Source organism: Martes martes, assembly GCF_963455335.1.
Source record: "Martes martes genome assembly, chromosome: 10".
NCBI lineage: Eukaryota > Metazoa > Chordata > Mammalia > Carnivora > Mustelidae > Martes > Martes martes.
Window position 1 is genome coordinate 51,568,488 of NC_137898.1, and position 22,450 is coordinate 51,590,937.

Genomic DNA, 22,450 nt, shown 5'->3' on the forward strand with positions numbered 1-22,450 from the left:
GGAAGTGCGGGCGGAGGAGCCCGAGCCCGAGCCGGATCCCAAGCCGGATCCCGAGCCGGAGCCCGAGCCGGAGCTCGAGCCGGAGCTCGAGCCGGAGCCCCAGCCGGGAGCAGGTCTCGGGGGCTCCGGGCTGTGGGAACCGCTGGGCCTGGCAGCGATGGCGACCCTGTGGGGAGGCTTCCTTCGGCTTGGCTCCTTGCTCAGCCTGTCCTGCCTGGCGCTCTCAGTGCTGCTGCTGGTGCAGCTGTCAGACGCCGCCAAGGTGAGTCCGCCCAGCCTTCGCTCCAGACCGGAGCTCCTCCCCTCCTCCGGCCCTGCGGAAACAGTCTGTCAACCTGCTCCCTACCCATTCCTCTCCCAACCCTGCTGGCCCGACCCCTAGCTTCACAGCCCTTGCAACACCCCCGTACTGCCTGATAGCACCAAACTGCCTGCTAGCACTCTAGCCCTCCAGCCCTGACAGTGTGACTGTCACTGCCCCCACTGCCACCCATAGCCCTGACACTACTCCCCTCTTTCCCGCCGGATACCCCGCCCCCGTCCCCAGCTCCACCCAGTCTTCACAGTGCCCACGGCGGGGACAGCAAATCCTCCACCTGCTAGCCATTTCCCTTCCCAGCCCCGACAGCACCCACCTCAAACTTTACAACCTTTCCAACTCCGAGAGCCTTTAACTTTCCACCCTTAAGCTCCTTAAGTCTACCACCATCCTCCACCTGCCTCACAGACATCCCTCTTCCTGCCCCGCCCCCCTCCCCCGTTCCCTAAATCAAAATTACAAGAAGCCCCCAACTCACGGAGATCTTCCCGGTTAGGAACTAACTCATTTCAACTCATCCCTGAACCAGTTCCCTTCCCAATGTAGGAACTTGCCTCTCCTGGCAGCCTTCCTTGCCAAGAGGACCTATACAAAGTCTCACCAGCCTGATATTCTGACCTAACTCCCTCCAGGATCTCTTGGCCCTCTTTTTGCCTTCTTTCTTCTGGTATTTTAGTGGAGAAGGAAGGGTCCAAACTGCAAGACAGGTAAGGTTGTAGCCTTTCCCCCTGCTCCACTTCTGGGCCCTTCTCATGCCTCTTCATGCTACTCTTTTAGTACGCTCCATGCTCCTACCCTCCAGACCTGCTCTGCCCTGGTACACACTTGTGCTTCCTTCTTGATGAGCTAGTTCCTTATCATCTCATCACATTAATATGATGAGAAAACAATGAAATTTGCATATTTTAAAAATAGGAGCTTTAATCAAGAATATCTTTAAATACAGGGGCTGGGAAAGACAGGTTAATGGGGACAGATGGCAGGGGGGTGGGTGGTTTGATCAGGAGTCCTTTTAGAAATCTTTCCTACCTCCCACCAGCAATAGGGACAACAGCAAGTATCCTGTCTTTCAAAACATTACTGGCATCCTCTGCATATCTCCTGTCATCACTTTAAGAGTGTATCGTAATGTTGTATTTATCTGACAGTCTCCATTACTAGGGTGTGTCCTCATTACTGGCAGGGACCATGTCTTACACTTATCTGAATCCACTTCATTGAGCACAAGGTCCAGCACTGAACAAATGCTCACTAAGTGGTGGCTGAATGAACGTGTTGTCAACAGCTCTGCCAGACATAGCACCATATATAGGAACAGTAGGCCTTGTCCTCTGGAGACTAATGAGCCATTTGCCTTCTCAGATAAATTCCCCTTTGCTGATGAAGCTTCTCCTAGTCCCTGTGCTCATATATTTAGTCACCTCTTTCACCACGTCTTGAAACTTGCTTTATCAGTACTTATCCTCTCTGTCTACCAGGGATTAGAAGCAAAGTTTCCTGGGAAGAGTAGACCAAACTGATCTCACTTAGACTCCAGCTACTTCCCTTGTGTACTTCCTTTCTAAATATAGCTGAATGCCTCTACAATTTCACCCTTCTGTAGAGTTCTGGTAGGACCCCCTTTGTCCATATTAGTGCCATTCTACCAAAGGGTGAAAGGATGGTGATTAGAAGAATTGTGACTTGTTTTGAGAGTAATTTGTAATTTGATTATTCCTCATCCTTTTGTAATCAGATTCTTATTTGCAGGCACAGTTATTTGTCTACTGTGTCTTTTTACTGGCAGGTAGATGGTGATAACATTAGCACAGTCGGACGGTTACGTGACCTACAAATGTCATTAATAAATCACAGATCACGTACAGGTATTATTTCAAAATAATTTTATGTAATATATATGCATATTCATTAGCATTACCAAAAAGAAACTGTGGCTTTTATAAACTTCTATCTGTCAAAATGAATAGTTTTAGAATATTTGACAGGGGATGCTTAGCAAAATGTATATGGTGCAGTTTTTAAAAATATTGTTGCTAACCTGTTAACAAGCTATACTAACTTTCCATTTTTGTTGCAGAATTTCGAGGATGTCCGATGTAAATGTATCTGTCCGCCCTATAAAGATAATTCTGGGCATATTTATAATAAGAACATATCCCAAAAAGATTGGTAAGTATTCTAGATTACTGAATTGCCTGTCAGATTTCTTTTTGTGGTTGTCATTGTTAGCCTAGAATGTTCATCCAATGTATTGTTTCCTTTTTAAATACAATTGACCCTTGAACAACATAGGGCTCAGGCGTGCTGAACCTGACACAGCCAAAAATCTGCAAGTAACTTTTGACTCCCCCAAACTTAGCTGGTAATAGCCTACTGTAAAACAAGCAGTTGATTCACACACGTTTTACATGTTATATGCATTATATACTATACTCTTACAATAAAGTAAACTGGATTAAATGTTACTAAGACAATCATAGGGAAGAGAAAATACATCTGCAGTACTGTACTGTATCTACTGAAAAAATTTGCATACAAGTGGACCCATGCATTTCAGCCCATTGTTCAAGGGTCACCTGTATTTCTTTTTAAGTGTGTCAAATTCCACTTCTATTTGAAAAAGTGAGAGTAAGGCCCTGAGTGTGTGACATAAACATAAAGGAATATAGCCAAAACACTAAGCTCCAAGTAGGGAGGGTTTTGTAAAGGACAGAGCTGAGTTCGTGGCACCTACACTGGCCATAGCTACCTTCTTGTGTCCTCTTAAATTTTAGTCTCTCTTGCTTTTCTGTGGAAGGTAAGCAAGCCTCTTTTATCTGGGTTATACTTTTCACAACTTGTAGGTTTTAATGATATATTGTCAAATACAGGAGACTATGTTTAAATGTGTCAAAAGGAGGGGCACCTGGGTGGCTCAAGTCATTAAGCGCCTGCCTTCAACTCAGGTCATGATCCCAGGGTCCTGGGATCAAGCTCTACATCAAGAACCACATCAGGCTCCCCGAGCCTGCTGCTCCCTCTCCCACTCCCCCTGCTTGTGTCCCCTCTCTCGCTGTCTCTCTCTGTCAAAAAAATAAGTAAAATCTTAAAAAAAAAAAGTGTCAAAAGCCTCAGGAAGGAATGGGAATGAGCCACGTGTATCATGGTTTCCCTGTTGGTGTGCTGTGGATTTACCTATATCAAGAAGTTGCTCCCTCAGCCCTTGGAGTATCAAGCAGGCCTATGATGACTGGGATCTTGACTCACTAGTCACCAGCAGCCTTCTCTATTTATGCATCTTACAAATGATAGCTTTTCTACATACGGCATAAAATGATTGGGAAGCAGTTGGGTTTTTTTTTTAAGATTTTATTTATTTGACAGAGAGATCACAAGTAGGCAGAGAGGCAGGCAGAGAGAGAGAGAGAGAGAGAGAGAAGGAGGCTCCCTGCTGAGCAGAGAGCCCGATGTGGGGCTCGATCCCAAGGCCCTGAGATCATGACCTAGGCCGAAGGCAGAGGCTTAACCTACTGAGCCACCCAGGGGCCCTGAAGCAGTTGTTTTGTAGCAGGATGGATGGGCTCCTTCTCATGGTATTGCGATGTTTTATGGTTTGTAAACGTGATAGAATATTGCTGGGGTAGGCGTATAAGAAAAATAGCTCCCAGTGCTTGGAAATTTTACATGTACCCGATTTCATAGCTAAATAATCAGCAAAACTTTGAAAGCAAGATTAAATTCATTTGGTTACAATATTTCAGGTTGACTTTGAAAAAGAAAAGGCAGCCTTTGAGCATGTTTCTTTTTTCTTTTCTTTCTTTTTTTTCTTTTTTGAGCATGTTTCTTTTTTCTGATGCCATTTTCTGTTCTTCCAATGGTATACATATAGTTCAATCTGATCTTAGATAAGCGTATTCTTGAAAACTTCTTCTGAACTTCTGTGCTCCACTTTAAATTGTCTCACATTAAAAAGTGATTTAGGGCACCTGGGTAGCTCAGTTGGTTAAGTAACTGCCTTTCGCTCAGGTCATGATCCTGGAGTCCCGGGATTAAGTCCCACATTGGGCTCCCTGCTCAACGGGGAGTGTGCTTCTTCTTCTAACCTTCCCTCCCTCGTGCTCTGTCTCTCTCTCAAATAAATAAATAAAATATTTTTTAAAGTGATTTAACTATATTCTTATAGATTTTATATCATCAAGTTACTTTTATGATACAAGAAAGCTCATATAAGTTTTAAAGTTATTCCTATACATTTTCCAAATACACTGAGCACTTATAATTAGTTTAATCTATTATCAGGAATAGAATGTGATGTCTATTATTTGAGTGGCCGGTGAATTCACTGTTCAAGTGTTTAGCGCTAATCTTTTCACTGACTTTTTATAATCCCAGTTTCAGACGGAAACATATGGCATTCACTCTGGTTTTTGGTCAAAATAGGGAGCTTTGAAAAGAAACAGTTGAAAACAAGGCTCCTTTGTGATTTTTTTCTTTCCCCTCTCCCTTGCTTCCTTCCTGCAACTCAGCCTTTTACTGGAGATAAGTTCTCAGCTGTTAACTGGTTTCAGAAGGGTAAGCAGGTTATGATCAATCAGGGTGTTATGACTTTACAAAGCCTCCAATACCTGTTTGGTCCTAGATACTGTTTTACCTTCTGGCTTCCATTTTCTCCCATTGTTAGCTTCAATTCTTTATTGACTTGCGCTGTCTGACAGAAGGAAAGTTTGAGTTCTGTGGTTTGTGTTTGGGGTGTGATGTTAGCTGATGATACCCTTGTTTTGGCACTAGGGGGAGGTGTTGCCTAGTTCTCAGAGTGGTTGAATTCTGTGTCTAGGTTCTATGTTTTTGACTAGCCAGCCAGAACCAACCTTCCTCTCCCACAGTACACAACTTTTGCACAGGGCTCAGTATCTCCTTGTTATTAAACTGTATCTGTACTTAAAAAGAAACACTCAATACTCAACACTTAGTTCCCCCAAGTAATTCCTAGGTATTATTATGAAGGCTCTGAAGCTGAAATGGGAAACTAGGAGGTAAGTCTTAGTTTCCTGAGGTTCAGAGAGCTACAGGGGAGCCAACCTAGGTGGTAGGAGCCCTGGGGTTCTGGTCTTTTTAGCTTCTAATCTACTCTGTGACCCTGTGCAGGTGACTTCTCTGGAAGTGTTGGCCTGGATGACCTCTGTGATTAAATGGGATTTAGCTTCCTCTGTCCATTTTATGCCTGTATCAAGTTGGATACATTTCTGGTTTTGTTATATGCTTGGAACAGATAACACAAACTTGTATGGTATGAGTGTGGAACCTTACATACTACCAGTTGAGGCTTATTTTTTCATTAGTATCTTTGTTAAAATCAAATTACCTGTTAGGGATAACTGATTGAATTTTTATCATTTATGCCATTTTGGGTTTTCTCTCTTATACCATGGCTCAGAAGGACATGAAAGAGTAGATTTTGCCGGGCAGAGGGAAAGATGTAGCCTAGAGCATTGGGTGCCCCTAAGAAAGATGTGGGGAATGAGACAGGATCCTATCATGGTTCTTCAGACAGTCAGAAGTGCCTGAGGGAGAGATGACAAAAGAAAATTACCCAGCCGTTGACAGGACAGGAGAGTTTTGCCTACTTTTGCTGAAGGTGAACAGAGTAATAGGCTCTTAATAGTTGGGAAAAGTCATAATTTAATTATTTCCTAGAATTGGCGGGTTTCTGGGAAAAGATTTTTGGGGGGAAGGGGTAAAGATTTTTTTTTTATAGAGTTGCTTTTTTCATAAGCCATAAATAAGTGGCCTAGAAAATGGGGAAAAAATAAAGAACATCCAACAACAAAAACATTTAGCCTTTTATTATTTTTTATATACTTCTTCTAGGTAATCAGTTTTCATTTTTAAATATTTTTGTTGTCATAATCCTATTTCTCCATGTTTTCAGTAGACTTTTGCTCATTTAGAAAGGTAATTTTTTTAAAAAAGTAATTGTTTCTTATTGCACTTTTGACCTCAGTTTCCAGAGTTTCAGAATTTAGCAACTGTTCAGTGTGATTAGCCAGGCATATACCACTCTGTGGCAGTTAAGATTGATGTTAATTCATAAAAGAGATAATCTTATATTTGAACAATGCCCCAAGATACTTTAAATTATTTAAAGCAATTTTTTCTTGGTAAATGAACAAATCTAAATATAACTTGATGTGCTAAGTAGGTTTTGATCCCATTTGAGATTTTTCAGGTGCATTTTGTAACTGTTAACAGCAGCACTTTTGGAAATAGCTACTACATGTGTGTCTTTTTGGTTCTTAGACTGTTAAATCTCACCAGATTGCTAATACTGAGGGAGCAAATGATTTCACTTCCCTTATTATTTGTTCCTTAAATTCTTAAGTTCAGTGATTATTCTGGATCTCATGAAAGTTTTGATCAATATAAGTAGAAAATCCAGGTAGGCTGAACAATATTTTATCCTCGTTTTTTCAGTGATTGCCTTCATGTTGTGGATCCCATGCCCGTGCGTGGGCCTGATGTAGAAGCATACTGTCTACGCTGTGAATGCAAATACGAGGAAAGAAGCTCTGTTACGATCAAGGTAAATAAAAAATTTCATCTGCTTCTGGAATAGTTTTTGATGGTATCTAGAAAAGACAAGACAATTTTTCTTGAATTCTATTTCATTCACTCAATCACTGTTCTTTCCTCTCATCCCCACCATCCACTAACCCCTTCCTTCCTTATCCCCAATACCAGCCCCATAGGAACCGTGGGTCTTTTCTTTGCCTGCCTCATTGAGATGCTCTGTGGATTGCTTAAGACATGTTACGTGGGTGTGATATGTGAAATGGCACAAAAATGCCCTGCGTGTAATTAGCATATCCTGAAAGATATCCCAGCTTTTCTATGAGCCACATATGCCAGAAGCTGGTGAGAGCACAGCATGACTAAGCCCTTTTCTTCCTGTCCTCTCAACCCTTGGCGGGGGATGGAGGGGGGAATGAATAAATATATATATATATATATATATATATATATATGGACTATTCTAGAAATATTATTTCTGGATTCTAAGATTTCCTTTCCTTTTTTTTAATAGGAAATAGAATGTAGATTACTCTCATCACTATTTGTACCTCTAATGGGTTCAATTACTTTATTTTGGTGACTAACAGTTCTTCTCCCCAGTTTTTTTTATATGGAGCTTCCCATTCATTTTCCCCTGAGGAAAGGCCTGTGGGGAATCGGGTGGTCAGCTGTAACAGTTACAAAGACTTCTGTGGGAGAATTCCTGCTCCAGCAGGGTGCTGTCCTGTAGAGAAATCCTCACTGTACTTCTTTATTTTTCAGCTAAGTTTTTGATATGTAATTTATATACCCTAAAAGTCACTCATTGTAAGTGTACAATTGAATAAATTTTAGGAAATTTAAAATAACTTTAAAATTTAGTGTTAGAACATTCCCGTGACCCCAAAAAGATCCCTTATGCCCATTTACAGTTAATCTCATTTCCTCCCCTAGCCTTAGACAGTCACTATTCTGCCTTGTGTCTCTACAGATCTGAATATTTCATGTAAATAGACTCATACAACATGAAGTCTTCTGTGACTGGTTCTTTTTGGTTAGCATAATGTTTTTGAGGTTTATCCATGTTGTAGCAAGTTATCAGTATTTAAGTCCTTTCCGTTACTGAATATCATTTTATTATATGAATATAACATTTTCATTATCCATTCATCAGTTGATAGACATTTGGGTTATTTCCAGATTTTTACTCTTAGGAATAACACTGTCATAAATATCTGTGCACATATCTTTGTGTGGAGATATGTTTTCCTGTCAGGTAGATTCCTTAGAAAGGTAAGTTTATTTTAACCTTTTAAGAGACTGCCAGATTGTTTTCCAAAATGGTTGTCCCATTTTACATTCCCACCAGCAATGTGTGAGGATTCAGTTTTGCCACATCCTTGCTAACATTTGGTACTGTCTTTAGTTATAGCCATCCTAGAGGTGTGGGGGAGAAAGGTGTCACGTTGTATTTCTTGACAGCGTACAGATTAAGATCTCAGAAAAATCACTGGCCTGAAATGTATTTTTGTATATCTAAATTAATCTTAAAGAGTATTCTGTTGAAATTCATCTGAATTACATTTTTTGTTAGGGTGTTAGGGTTCTTTTTGTTGTTGTTGTTTTGTTAGGGTTCTTTTAAGTTATCTAAACACCATGCTGCTGAATCTAGGACACTGTATTCAGGTCAAAAAAGAAAACTGGTGTGCGAGCAGTGGTGACAAATGATTTGCAGTAGGTGAAGATGGAGTTTTAAAGACTCATAATAAGATCCCAAAGACAAAATGCTTTCTTTTCTCTTTTTCTTTAAATAATATTTTGGTGAAGAGTTGAGTTTATGTTGGAATCTGGTTTGTATAGAAATTCTATATGCTTAGCAGAAAAATCAGTCTTCACTGTGGTTTTACTATTATTACACAAAATTCTGATTTCTTGGCTTGAATAGAGATGTAACTTACTTTCAACTTCCTTCAGGTTACCATTATAATTTATCTCTCCATTTTGGGCCTTCTGCTTCTGTACATGGTGTACCTTACCCTGGTTGAGCCCATACTGAAGAGACGCCTATTTGGACACTCACAATTGATACAGAGCGATGACGATGTTGGGGTAAGTACTTGGCATGGCCTCAGCTGGTGTATGGCCAATCTCTGTCACCATCTGATATAAAGAGCAGGTGAAAAATAGTTACATATAGATGTTTGTGTGTTGGGGCAGATCCTCAACTAGGGAAGCTAAGGACTGTTCTAATTTTAGTATGTCTCTTCATGAGGAAATTGTTCTGGATAACCATCAATATGGCGGTCTAAATTGATGATCCTTAGTGACTGTGCTGTATAAGGCTTTGCCCTTTAGTATCAAGGGCACAATTTTCATTGCCTTTCCATGTTTACACTGAGACAAGCTTCTGAGATAGATTTCTCGCCAAGCTCCTGCCTGGATACTATTCCTGGCAACCTGACCAAATATATAGAAGGCAAAGAGTCTTTAGTGAAGGGAAGCATGAAGACGGTGTTCTTTTCTTAATGAAGTGCAGCTTGATAACCTGCTGATGTGTTATATTTCTTTTCTCCTCCTTAAAAAATCTGCGATCTCTAGAGAAAAATAAAACCATCATTCCCACTTCTCTTCTCTTCTTAAAAACACATTTCTATTTATACATATAATTGGTATAATCAGTGTGTAAATTGTTTTGTGGTTTCCTTTTTGTATTAACATTACTTCATTCAAAAATGTCTGGTAATTAAAAAAAAAAAGATGTCTGGTAATTGACATAGTCCACAAACTTGTTATTCAGTATAGCTTAGAATTATGTTGTTTTGTCATTAACCTCTTTGGGCCTATTTTCAAATTTTCTAGTATTTTATTATTCTATATATGTAATTATTTTTAGAAATTACTTTTTATTTTGGATTACTTTATTGGCCTACGTTCCTTAAAATTGATATAATTCAAGAGTTTCAAGAACCAATTCTGAAAGCTAAACCCAGGGTGAACCCTTGCTAACTATAGTCAAAAGTCCTTTTATCTTGGAATGGCTTGTGGACCTGTTGAGAAAAGATGGGAAGAGGGAATTCTGACTGGATGGCTTGAGTTATTACTACAAACAGAGCCTGCTTTTTGATCAATACATTGTTATCATACAAATATCAGTTATGAATACTCAACTTATTCAGGCAAGATTTCATTTATGTTTTGTCAAGAACTTATAAAGAAAAATTTCTGCTTGCCTCTTTTTTCCTTGCTTCCTTATGAATTCAACCAACACATAATGAGTTGGACCTGTATCAGGTCCTCTGCTAGGAACTAGGAATAGAGAGATGAATAAAACAGAAACAGACATGTAAAAGAAATGACTAATTATAGTATGTTTCCACCTTTTATTTTTAATCGTGTAAGAAATGCCGATTCATTTTTGAAGAATTCCAGGAGGGGATTATTGATAGGCTGGGAGAAAGGTCAAGACTGAGATCTGTTGTGGTCAAAAACTAAGCATATGGGACAAATAGGGAAAGAGAGCTAGAAGGACAGGAGGTTGTGTACCAGAAGCATTAGAGTCTCTAAAACTGTTCTCATGTCACTTTTCACTCATATATGACAGATTTTTCTCAGCCTCAACAACATCGACGTTTTAGGTTGGATAATTCTTTGTTGTGGGGGGTTTCCTATTCATTTTAAGATACTGAGCAGCATCCCTGACCTCTACCCACTAGATGCCAGTTACCCCTGTCATCCCAATCATGATAATCAGAAGTGTCCACAGATATTGCCAAATGTCCTTGAGGAACAAAATCACCCCCAGTTGAGAACTAACATATGAAAATGTTACGTATCAAAAGCCACATAAACTATTTCTTAATAGGCATATGGATAGATAGAAAGTCTGACTTAAACTATATCCTTTCCAGTATTAAATATTTGGTTCCTGATTTTAGAAATAAACGATATTAATGTAGTGCACATAGAACATAAAAGAAATGGATGCACAAATACGTAGATAAAAATATGTAGGAAAGACATTTGATTGGTGGAGTCATGTGCTTACTAACCATTTTGTTCATCAGTTATCAATTCTGTGTATATATTAACTGAAAACATTATCTCTGAGAGTCCTGACTGACTCTGGGCTATCTATTGAATTGATTCTGGGCAGAGAGAGGTTTTCTAACCTCTAGCTATGAATTTCTGGTAACAACTCTGTACAAAAAGAGTTAAATTTAAATTCCTACAGTTGTTGCTTATCTTAACATGAGAATTCTTGACTGTTTATCTGCTTTTAAAAATGTCTTTGTTAAATTCTCAGTTACATTCTTTCATTTTTGTTCACTGTAGAGCATTTTAAATCAAGTGAGAGGTAGTACAAATAGTTAAGAAGCTCACTGCAAGTAGTCACAATATTTATCCTATCATGTATCCATGACACATCATTGCTATTATCAAAGCATTACATTAAAACATGTTTTGTGTTTATTGTAATTTTATCAGGTGTAAAAAGAACAAACATATAAAAAGGGTAAATCTCTATTTGCATTCTTCTAGCATCCATGACCACGAGCAGCTAGTTCATTCTTGTTCTGATAGGTGGAAAATGGACCAAAAGGATTAACTGGTTTGTTTAGTCCTTTAAATTTGTTCGTTAGGAAAGTTTTTCTCCCTTACCTTGAAGGGTAGACAACAGGTCTGTGAAATTGAGAGCTGCTCTCCTGTTAAAGTACATCCTTCTTCCCAGTCTTGTTTATGTCAAAACAAACTAATGGCAATACTATTTTATATACAAGTTCATTGAAGCACTGTATTCCCATAGAGTCATTTTAATCTTCTCGAACAAAATCGGTGTGTTGAGATGATATGACACCAAGTCAAGGTGAGGTGAGCTAAGTCTTGTGTTCGTTTGTTAGATGACCTCGGATCAGTTTATTTCCTTATGGGAAATCAAGTAATCCAACGTTAGCCTCCCTCATTCCTGACTTTTTTTTTCTTAAATCTTTGAAACATTTTGAACTTTATGAAATTGTTTTTACTATCTTCATTTTTAAGGTTAAAAATTTGAAAAATGGGTCTTCCTCTTTGCCTGTCTTGTAACAGTTGTTACCTAAATTAAGGAAAAAGTTGAGGAAATTTCAGTAAAGAAGGCAGGGAAAGATTCCTTATAGAAAACTTTTTGAAGCCTTTGAAATGTAGACATTGTGTAAGTGTCTTACTATAAAAAGACAACCAGGCATTGTAGCTCCATGTAGTTAAAGTTGTATATATAGTTATGTGGTTGTGCACAGCTTTCTATAGACATGCTGACTCCTGCCTTGGGTATATAATAGAGCTTTGGCAAACATGCATGCAAAACAATATTTCTTTCTTTGAGGCAAGGTTAATGTAAGAGGTACAACTTGTTGACTTGGATCCTATTTTGGAACATTTAGAAGCTTTGCTAACATGGGGTTCAGGAAAAAGAGATCAAGGAAAGGGCAAACAAAAGCAATAAATTAGTATTGAATGCTTTTTGTCATTTAGGCAGCTGTGTTTATATCTCTTTCATAGATAGATTAGCATGGTGGTTTACTGTGTCATGACTACAAACATCAGTGGCATTGGTTTACTTTGACCAGGATAGGTTGGTTTTGGGTAACCCTTCAGTAGCCTCTTTCTTAAGGCAGCAACTCACATGGAAGCCCCTGAGTGCTCAGCAGTGAAAGATTCAGGTGTTCATCTAATAAAAATGCTCAAGTAATAAATCCTTACTGTCCTTGGTAATAGAGGGTGATTGTAGCCCTTGAGTTGCGTCTCTTCATTACAGATTGGAGGAGACGGAAATGAAAAGGATTTTGGAAACCAGTCCATTTAGTGTGTGTGTTAAAGGTGCGGGAAATATTAAAACCAGTCAAGATCAGATCTGTCTCCCAATGGTGAATGTGGCTGGCCCTAAGCTGACAAGTAACAATTCTAATATAACGGGAGTCAGGAAATTAAAAGACAAGTCTTTCCTCTGCCAGATTAGCTATATAGTATTGAATACAGCAAGGAAAAGCTCTACTTTCCATATCTGTAACATGTGAATTTTAACATGAAAGTAGATTTTCTTTCCCCTGTCAGGGAAGGCTGGTCTTTAACATAAATGACCACTGTCTTTGTCTTGGTGCTTGCTTCTTATGGGAAATGTCTTTGGAAATGATGACTCATGGAAACATTTCACAAATACCTTCTCATCACTCAGGTTACTTGAACCACCCATTTCTGTAGTTGAGTTCATCCTACTTCTGGCACTTGAGTGCCTAGGAGTCCTTGGCCCAAGAGATGGTCTGTTTGTAAAGTCTACCTGCCCCTATCTCTGTGGCTTGATAATTGCCCTTTTGTGTGTGTGTTGTACCCTAATAATGCCATCTCTGATCTTCACCATTCCTGGACTTGCAGGATCACCAGCCTTTTGCAAATGCTCATGATGTGCTGGCCCGCTCCCGCAGTCGAGCCAATGTACTGAATAAGGTAGAGTATGCACAGCAGCGCTGGAAGCTTCAAGTTCAAGAGCAGCGAAAATCCGTCTTTGACCGCCATGTTGTCCTCAGCTAACTGGAAATCAAATTGAAGGTGATTAGAAAGAAATGAGGCAGACAACTGAAAAAAATTGACTGAGTTTTCCTGGGTTTTGTTTTACTACCCTATTGAGTTCACCAACTCTTGCTGGGAAATTCAGAATTGGAAACAGTAATATGCTTGGTATTTTCTTTTCTTGTTAACGTATTAATACAGACATTTTTAAGAGCACACACCTCAATGTCGGCCAATTAACCTTTTTCCTATTTGTGACTTTTACTAATAAAAATAAGCCTACCTATAAATTATCTTGAAGTCCTTTACCTGGAACAAGCACTCTCTATTTCACCACACAGTTTTAACTTGGTTTTCAAGAAAATTTTCAGGTGTTTTTTTGTTTGTTTGTTTATTTGTTTGTTTGTTTTTCTTTCTGGCAGGGGAGGGCAGGGATGCTGGGAAGTGGTTAACATAACTTTTCTCAAGTCACTTTACCAAATAAGTTTTTGTAAATAGACTTAACATTCTATTTTCAAGTTTCATTTCTATTTTGCAGTGTAGCCAGCCTCATCAAAGCCCTGACTTACCCATTTGAATTTTGCACTGACTATATTATCTAGGTATCTGGTTGGCCTGTGACTGCACTTCATGGTAAAGTGGATCTGAACTACCTGGTGGCTCTTCATAAAATGCAGATTTTCCTCATGTACTGTGATGTCTGATGCAATGCATCCTAGAACAAACTGGCAGTTTGCTGGTTTACTCTAATGACTAAACATAGTCCAGTGTGTGTGGTCTTTCTCATCTTCTAGTATCTCTAAGGATGAATCCTAAGAGCTTGGACACTTGCAATAAAGGAATTTTCTTTGAACCCCAGGCGTCTCTGGATTGGTGACATACACACATTTGTCAATGTTTCCGGTCAGGTGGAGAGGCAGCTGTTAGAGCTCTAGTGTGTGCAGCTTTGAACTAAGACTGGAGTTCCTTTCTGGGTGCCTCCCTCTGAGAGGTATAACAGTTATTGGATAACTGGCTTTTTCCCTCCTATGTCCTCTTTGGAATGTAACAATAAAAATAATTTTTAAAACACCAGTGTTTCTCTCCTCCTTTTTGCTGTATAATAAACTCGAAGATACAAAGACATTTGGTACCCTGTTACGAGACTACTGTTTTATAACAGTGTTTCAAGCTTTGCGCAGTGGCAGTATCGTAGCCAATGAGGTTTATCCGAGGCGCGATTATTGCTAATTATAACAGTGTTTCATCATAAAATATGGGTACTAAATTATCTGAGTGTACATGTGCATGTGGAGAAAAAGGAAGAAAGTATAAATGTATGGTACTTAGATGGGGCTCTGAAAGTATACAAATAATTATTTTGATGAACTGAGAGATTAAAATTCATGAAGAAAAAAATAAAATGCATGAAGGGTGGCTTATTCAAAGAAATTCTTGGCAAAAAGTTATAAATAAATCACATTAAATTAATAAGGTTGAGGTTTAAGGAGTTCTTAATGGGTTTTTTGGTTAGTAAAAAAAAATTTTTTTAAACCAACAAACCTAACCTGAAATTACTGATTTTATTGTTAGTGGGGTTTTTTTTAACAGATTTTTAAAAAATATTTTTTTTATTTATTTATTTGCCAGAGAGACAAGAGGGTGAGCACAAGCAGGGAGAACAGCAGGCAGAGGCAGAAGCAGGCTCCCTGCTGAGCAAGGAGCCCGATGTGGGGCTTGATCCCAGGACCCTGGGATCATGACCTTAACCCCACAGCAGACGCTTAACTGACTGAGCCACCCAGGCATCCAGGTTTTATTGTTAGTATTAAAAGATATAAGTAAGTTCAACTACCAACCAAGTGGAATTTATCTCAGGTATGTAAGGCTGATTGAACATTCAAATATCAATTAAATCTATCACAGCAATAGGCTAAAGAAGAAAAATGACATGATTCTATTAATAGATACCAAAAAAAAAACCATTTGCACAATCCAACACCCATTTATGATTAAAAACCAAAAATCAAAACTCAGTAAACGAAGAATAGAGGAGAAATCCTTTAACTTTATAAAGAACATCTACAGAAACCTACAGCTAACATCACACTTAATAGAAACAAAAACTTTCCTGTTAAGATGAGGAAGAAGGCAAGGACACCCTCTCTCATCACCTTCTTTTCAACATCATACTGCAAATTTTAGCTAATACAATAATAAGAAAAGGAAATAAAAGGTATACAGATTGGGAAGGAAGAAATAAAACTGTCTTTGTTTACAGATGACATGATTGTTTATATAGAAAATCCTAAAGAATTGACAAAACCCTAAAACTCCTGGAACTAAGTGATTATACAAAGGTTGCAAGATGGAAGGTTAATATACCTATATACTATCGATGAACAAGGGAAATTAGAAACACAGTACCTTTTACATTAGCACTCCCAGAATGAAAAAGGTATAAATCTAAAAAAATATACATGAGAAAAACTACAAAACTGATAAAAGAAATCAAAGAACTAAGTAAATGGAGAGAGAGTCCCTATCTTTGGGTAGGACAGCTCAATATTAACAAGATCTCAGTTCTTTCTAATGATCTATAGATTCAACACAATCCCAGCCAAAATCTCAGTGAGTTGTCTTTTAGATATCAACAAACTGATTCTGAAGTTTATACAAAGAGGCAAAAGACCCAGAAAAGCCAACACAGTATTAATGGAAGAGAACAAAGTTGGAGGACTGATGCTAACTCCAAGACTTAACTATAAAACCACAGTAATCAAGTGGGTGTCAGTGTGATATTGACTAAAGAATAGACAGGTAAACAGAACAGAGAGCCCAGAAGTAGACCCATACAAATGTAGCCAACTGATCTTTGACAAAGGAAGAAAGACAACACAATGGAGAAAAGCATTTTCATTTTTTTTAGAGTTTATTTTATTTATTTATTTGAGAGAGAGAGAGAGAGAATAAGCAGTGGAGAGAGGCAGAGCAGAAGGAGAAGTAGACTTCCTGCTCAGCAGATAGCATGATGTGGGACTCGATTCCAGGACCCCGGGATCATGACCTGAACTGAAGGCAGACACTTAACTGGCAGCCACCCTGGTGTCCCAAGAAAAGCATTTTCAACAGATGGTGCTGGAACCACTATAAAAAGAAAAAAAAAAAAGAAGACACAGACCTTACACCCTTCAAAAAATTATAGACCTAAATGAAAGACATAAAACTAAAATTCCTAGAAGATAACATAGGAGAAAATCTAGATGACCTCTGATTTGGTGATAATCTTTTAGATCAAAGACAAAAAACATGAATCATGAAAGAAAGGAATAATGATAAGTTGGAGTTTATTGCAATTAAAACTTGTACTCTGAAAGACAATGTGAAAAAATGAGAAGACAAGCCACAGACTGAGAGAAAATATTTGCAAAAGACATATCTGATAAAGTCCTATTATCCAAAATATACCAAGAACTCTTAAAACTCAACAATAAGGGGCGCCTGGGTGGCTCAGTAAGTTGAGCCTCTGCCTTAGGCTCGGGTCATGATCTCAGGGTCCTGGGATCAAGCCCTGTGTTGGGCTCTCTGCTAGGTGGGGAGCCTGCTTCTCCCACTCTCTCTGCCTGCCTCTCTGCCTACTTGTGATCTCTCTCTCTCTGTGTCAAATAAATAAATAAATAAAATCTTAAAAAAACAAAAAACAAAAAACTCAACAATAAGACAACCTGACTATAAATGGGCCAAACACCTGAACTGACACCTCACCAAAGAAGGTAGACAGATGGAAAATAAGCATATGAAAAGATATTCCACATCATGTCCTTAGGGACTTACAAATTAAAACAACAATGAGATGCTACCACACACCTATTAGAAGAGCCAAAATTCAGAACACTGACAACACCAAATGCTGGTGTGGCTGTGGAGCAACAGGAACTCTCATTCATTGCTGGTGGGAATACAAAATGGTACAGCCACTTTGGAAGACAGTCTGGCAGTTTCTTAACAAAACTAAATATGAGCTCATATGATCCAGTAATCACACTCATCGGAATTTACCTAAATAAGTTGAAATCTTATTTCCACACAAAAACCTGCACATGGATGGTTATAGCAGCTTTATCCATAATTGCCCAAACTTGGAAGGAACCAAGCTGTCTTTCAGTAGGTGAATGGATAAATAAACTGTGATACATCCAGACAATGGAATATTATTCATCATTAAAAAGAAATGAGTTATCAAGCCATAAAAATATATGGAGGAACTTTAAATGCATACTACTAAGAGCAAGAAGCCAATCTGAAAAGGCTACATACTGCGTGATTCCAACTCTTTGACATTCTGGTAAAGGCAAAACCAAGGAGGCAGTTAAAAAAAAAAAAAATCAGTGGTTGTCATGTGTTGGGGGCAGGGAGGGATGAAAAGGTGGAGCACAAAGGCTTTTTGGAGTAGTAAAACTATTCTGTATGATACTATAATGGTGGCTGCCTGTCGTTATGCATTTGTTAAAGCCCATAGAATGTACAACACCAAAAGTGAACCCTACGGTAAAGTACGGACTTTGAGTGATGATGTGTCAATATTTACTCATCAGTTGTAAAAATATACAATGGAGAACTGGGGGGACATGTTGGTAGTGGGGAAGGACATACATGTGTAGGGGAAGGTATATATGAGATCTCTTTGTGCTTTCTGCTTCATTTTGCTGTGCATTTAAAATTACCCTCAAATATAAAGTCTAAATGGAGGAAAATAAATTTCAAAAGTATGTTAATAAAATTTAGGTTCATATTGACCTTCCTGGTTATGGCCTTAATTTCTATTTAAAAGAATATTGATCAACATTCTGAGGCTATTACTTACAGAGATTTTCCATAAATAATTTTGATAGAAAATCATATAAATAGGATGTATGGGAAGGCATTCTTTTTACGAAAGAATTTGTTACAAGAGTCTAGTTTTGTAAGCAAACCTTTCTACTTAGTATTGTTATGTGTTGTCATACCTACATATTAGGTAGAAAAAATAGCTAAACCAGAACTAAGCAGTTCTGTTTAACTGTAAGCTACTTTGCATATAGTTACTAAATGATCACCTATAAATCACGTTAAGTCTGACACAGCCCAAAATACAGCATCTTAGCGACAAAACAGGTAAGAGACTCTTCTTCAGAGTAGCCCAAAGGGGGAGAATAGGAACGTGGCCTTTAAGAAAATTCCCAGGCACAGTCGATACATGATGAATTTTATGAGCTGAATATTCCATTGTCTTAAACTATCACCTATGCCCACATGTTTTAAAGTGTCCGGATTTTGCTGGTGATTAGATCATCTGGAAGCGTGGGAAGTGTTTGGTTTGGAGATCAGGAGTCCTAGGTTCTGACCCCTGCTCGGCTGCGTGCTCTGCAAGCTTAGCCAACTCACAGCCTATGAGGGATTGGTCAAGAGGATTTCTAAGATTCCTGCCATCCCTAACATTCCATAAAGCAATTATATGTGCAGTTGTAGCTTTGTGTTTTTTGCATGCTAAATATTTTTAATATCTTTGGAAAGTTGAGGTTCTTATGCTCAGCAGCACTACCAGAATCTTAGGATTTTTATCTTTAAGACCTCATCATTTATTTCCCAGAAAACAGAAATCCGAGATTTTTCCAGGATAGGTGCATTTGTTAGCTGTGCGTGTATCTGGAGCTGCCAAGCCCCAGCACCAATAGTCTGTGTTGCTTTCTTTTAAAAACTTGTATTCAGGGACGCCTGGGTGACTCAGTTGGTTAAGCAGCTGCCTTCGGCTCAGGTCATGATCCCAGCGTCCTGGGATCAAGTCCCACATCAGGCTCCTTGCTCAGGAGGGAGCCTGCTTCTCCCTCTGCCTCCCTCTGCCTCTGTCTGCCAGTGCTCACTCTCTCTCTCTCTCTGACAAATAAATAAATAAATAATCTTTAAAAAAAAAAAACAAACTTGTATTCAATTTCTACAAACACTCCCATCCTCCACTAGGCTTCCGATCTTGATCCTCTTCTTTACTGCCTTTTTCATTCTATCACTCTGTTGTGTTGTGATTAGATGTTCTTCTTTGAATAAAAGACGATCAAATTTAAATGCTGCTACACTGATTGGTGAGCTTTTGGGAAATACTCAATAAAAAAAAGCTTCTCATCGGTGTGTCTACAGAGACACTAAGCTTTTCTCCCCCCAAGAATTATGCATAGTCTACTTAAAGCCTAGAAACTTTTAAGTACCTGTGGCATATATGTAAATTACTCAGATTTCATCTGGATCAAGGTTTAAGACGTTAAAATGATCTGTGAGGATAAAACCATATCCGAAGAACTCTTGTGTATGATTGCCTTTGCTGACATCTGCTTTGCATTTTGATACTCTGTTGTGCCAGGTCTGGCTTGTTAAACGCCATAGGCAGAAATCAGGCTCTGCTGTTCTCAGAAATGTAGAAATACAGGCTCCATGACCATTGTGCCATCAATTTGTAGCTTCTACTATACCTGTTCTTGATGTCTTAACGCCTGGAATTCCTGCCTTGGGAATTTCCTAACTTTTCTCTCAGCAACTTTTTTTTTTTTGACAGAATCTTGGCTAGTTTTTAATCTTCTAGAGATTTTTGTTTTAAGTTAATTATTTTAGGCCATTTGGTCAGTAATTTGCAATCTTTTATTTCTTGTTCCTTCGTTTTGATCTTTGTTGTTGTTTTTTTTTTAAGATTTAATTTATTTATTTGACAGATAGAGATCACAAGTAGGCAGAGAGGCAGGCAGAGAGAGAGGAGGAAGCATTCGGGGCTCGATCCCAGGACCCTGAGACCATGACCTGAGCTGAAGGCAGAGGCTTTAACTCACTGAGCCACCCAGGTGCCCGATCTTTTTTTTTTTTAAATGATTTTATTTATTTGAAAGAAGAGAGGGAACAAGAGCAGGGGGAAAGGGAGAAGCAGCCACCATGGGGCTCCGTCCCAGGACCCCAGGATCATAACCTGAGCTGAAGGCAAATGCTTACCTGACTGAGACACCCAGGTGCCCCTGTTTTGATTTTTAATTGTACATTTCACATTTATCTCATTCCCCACCCTACCCCACCCACCCCTATGAGGAAGAGCTTTCCCTGGTATTTTTTTTACTCCTTTCCAGGGTGTTCATCATGACTTCTTACAGCACTCTCCACCTCCCACCCTCCCCATCCTTAATCCCTCACCCCTCATTGGTACTGCCCTTTCTGATTCCGTAGTCATTTTTGTCTTTCAGCAGCCATACTAGATAGGATAGACTTTTTCATACTTTCCTTTAAAGTAAAACACTTCATCGTACTTGAGTTCTGGGGCTTAGAGGTTGCTCCACACATTACGTAGTAGGGCTGCAGGTTGTTGCTGTGCTCAGGTAGAGAAGCAAGGGACAATGTTATCTGATTTTGCTCATAAACAGGGTTGCGGGGAGGAGGATGGCCTCTTTTTCTCTACACATGCCAAGCATAGAGGTCAAGCCCTCATTCTTAAAAATGCTGAAAAATCACATCTTGAGGAATGAACAGAAAGATATATTTCCCTCTTTTCTGGAGGTCCCCGGGAAGATTTCATGTTGCTTTTCCGTTTTAGGTATGGTCCTCTCTCCACAAATATGCTTTGCATACATCAATGTTTGATTTTCCAGTGTTAGGGAAAATATAAATCAGGCTTTTCTGGAAGGTGTAATTTAGAAAAGGACACTGCACAAGTATTCATCTGTAAAGAAAGGAAAGAAGAAAAGAACTAATGCCTGTACATTATTTTTTTTTTCATTTGATCCTAACCACTCCGCAGAATAGTTAATACCTCAGTTGATCATAGGAAAAAGGTGAAGCTCAGAAAGGTTAAGAAACTTGCTTAAGGACACACAGCTGGAAAGGGGCAAAGCCAAGATCAAAACTCAAGGGTATTATAACTGAAAGAAAACTGTTCTTTTCCTACAGCACTACCCTGTCTCGCAATTAACTGGCTGAACTGCAGTATCCCTGTAAAATCTGTTGTGGTTTTATTATTATAATCAAAGGCAAAAAGTAATGGTGGTTTAATCAATGAGGTACATGAAGACCTATTCAGAAAAAATGACTATCTTGGTGTGGGACTTCTTGGAGTGTCATGCTTTATCCTTATGTTCAATGGGGGAAAAACCCTAAATACAGATACACTTCTTTCAATATATTTGAAGTTCTTTGTAAGTAAAAATATGTAAATTGACTGTTTTTAATTTATTTAGGGAGTTTCTTATTCAAAGGATCTTAAATTGCATTTTTTTTTTAAAGATTTTATTTACTTATTTGACAGAGATCACAAGTAGGCAGAGAGGCAGGCAGAGAGAGAGGAGGAAGCAGGTTCCCCTGTGAGCAGAGAGCCCGATGCGGGGCTCAATCCCAGGACCCTGGGATCATGACCTGAGCCGAAGGCAGAGGCTTTAACCCACTGAGCCACCCAGGCGCCCCCTTAAATTGCATTTTTAAGAGCCAAAGTTTCCTTTCTTATTTTTATTTTTGGTTTTGCCCCTGGCATATCAGGTATCATTTAAGAAGGCTATCCCCTTGAGGTTGCATGATCATTAACTCCTTTGTAATGTTTCCAACATGTATTTGAATATTGTGGTATTTCAGTGTTTCCCAAACTTTAATTATTTGCATGCACTTTCATGGTCTTCATTATCTGTGTTCTACCTGTACTCTTATTCACTTACTATTTTTCTTTAAGTGATGCATTTTGCTCAAGTAGATGTATTTTTAAAAGAAATTTGTATCATTCCCCTAAGTGTGAAATCAATATAATTCAAAATTAATAGCAATCAACAGCAAACCATTATTGAATTCTAGATAGATAGTATCATTTGTTGAAGACTTCCATCTGAGGAAGATCAGAAAGCATTCAGGACTAAAGCTGTATCTTTGTAATCACCAGGATTGAAAGAGTTGAAAGGGGTTAATGAGTCAATTGACAAAGTGAGTCAATGTTATTTAATGCTGTTTCTCTGTACCATCAAGAAATCGTCTCTTTTACTACCCACAGCGTATTGTAACCCTGTATCATTTCCAGAGTGAGCTAAGAAACTAGTCATT

General features: G+C 38.8%; 1 protein-coding gene across 1 annotated transcript; it reads left to right on the forward strand.

Annotated features, from left to right (window-relative positions):
• TMEM9B (TMEM9 domain family member B) lies at positions 1-14,458 on the forward strand. Its single transcript, XM_080816670.1, has 6 exons — positions 1-262; positions 2,397-2,488; positions 6,770-6,878; positions 8,822-8,956; positions 13,253-13,426; positions 13,990-14,458. Exons 1-5 carry the CDS (start codon positions 158-160, stop codon positions 13,406-13,408), a joined length of 597 nt encoding a protein of 198 aa, XP_080672796.1. The 5' UTR covers positions 1-157; the 3' UTR covers positions 13,409-13,426; positions 13,990-14,458.
• Positions 14,459-22,450: the final 7,992 nt, after the last annotated feature.

Coding starts and splice junctions, on each gene's coding strand:
- TMEM9B (XM_080816670.1), top strand. CDS start 158: ATGGCGACCCTGTGGGGAGGCTTCCTTCGGCTTGGCTCCTTGCTCAGC. Junction 2,489..6,769: donor AACATATCCCAAAAAGATTG/GTAAGTATTCTA, acceptor TCGTTTTTTCAG/TGATTGCCTTCATGTTGTGG. Junction 8,957..13,252: donor AGAGCGATGACGATGTTGGG/GTAAGTACTTGG, acceptor CTGGACTTGCAG/GATCACCAGCCTTTTGCAAA.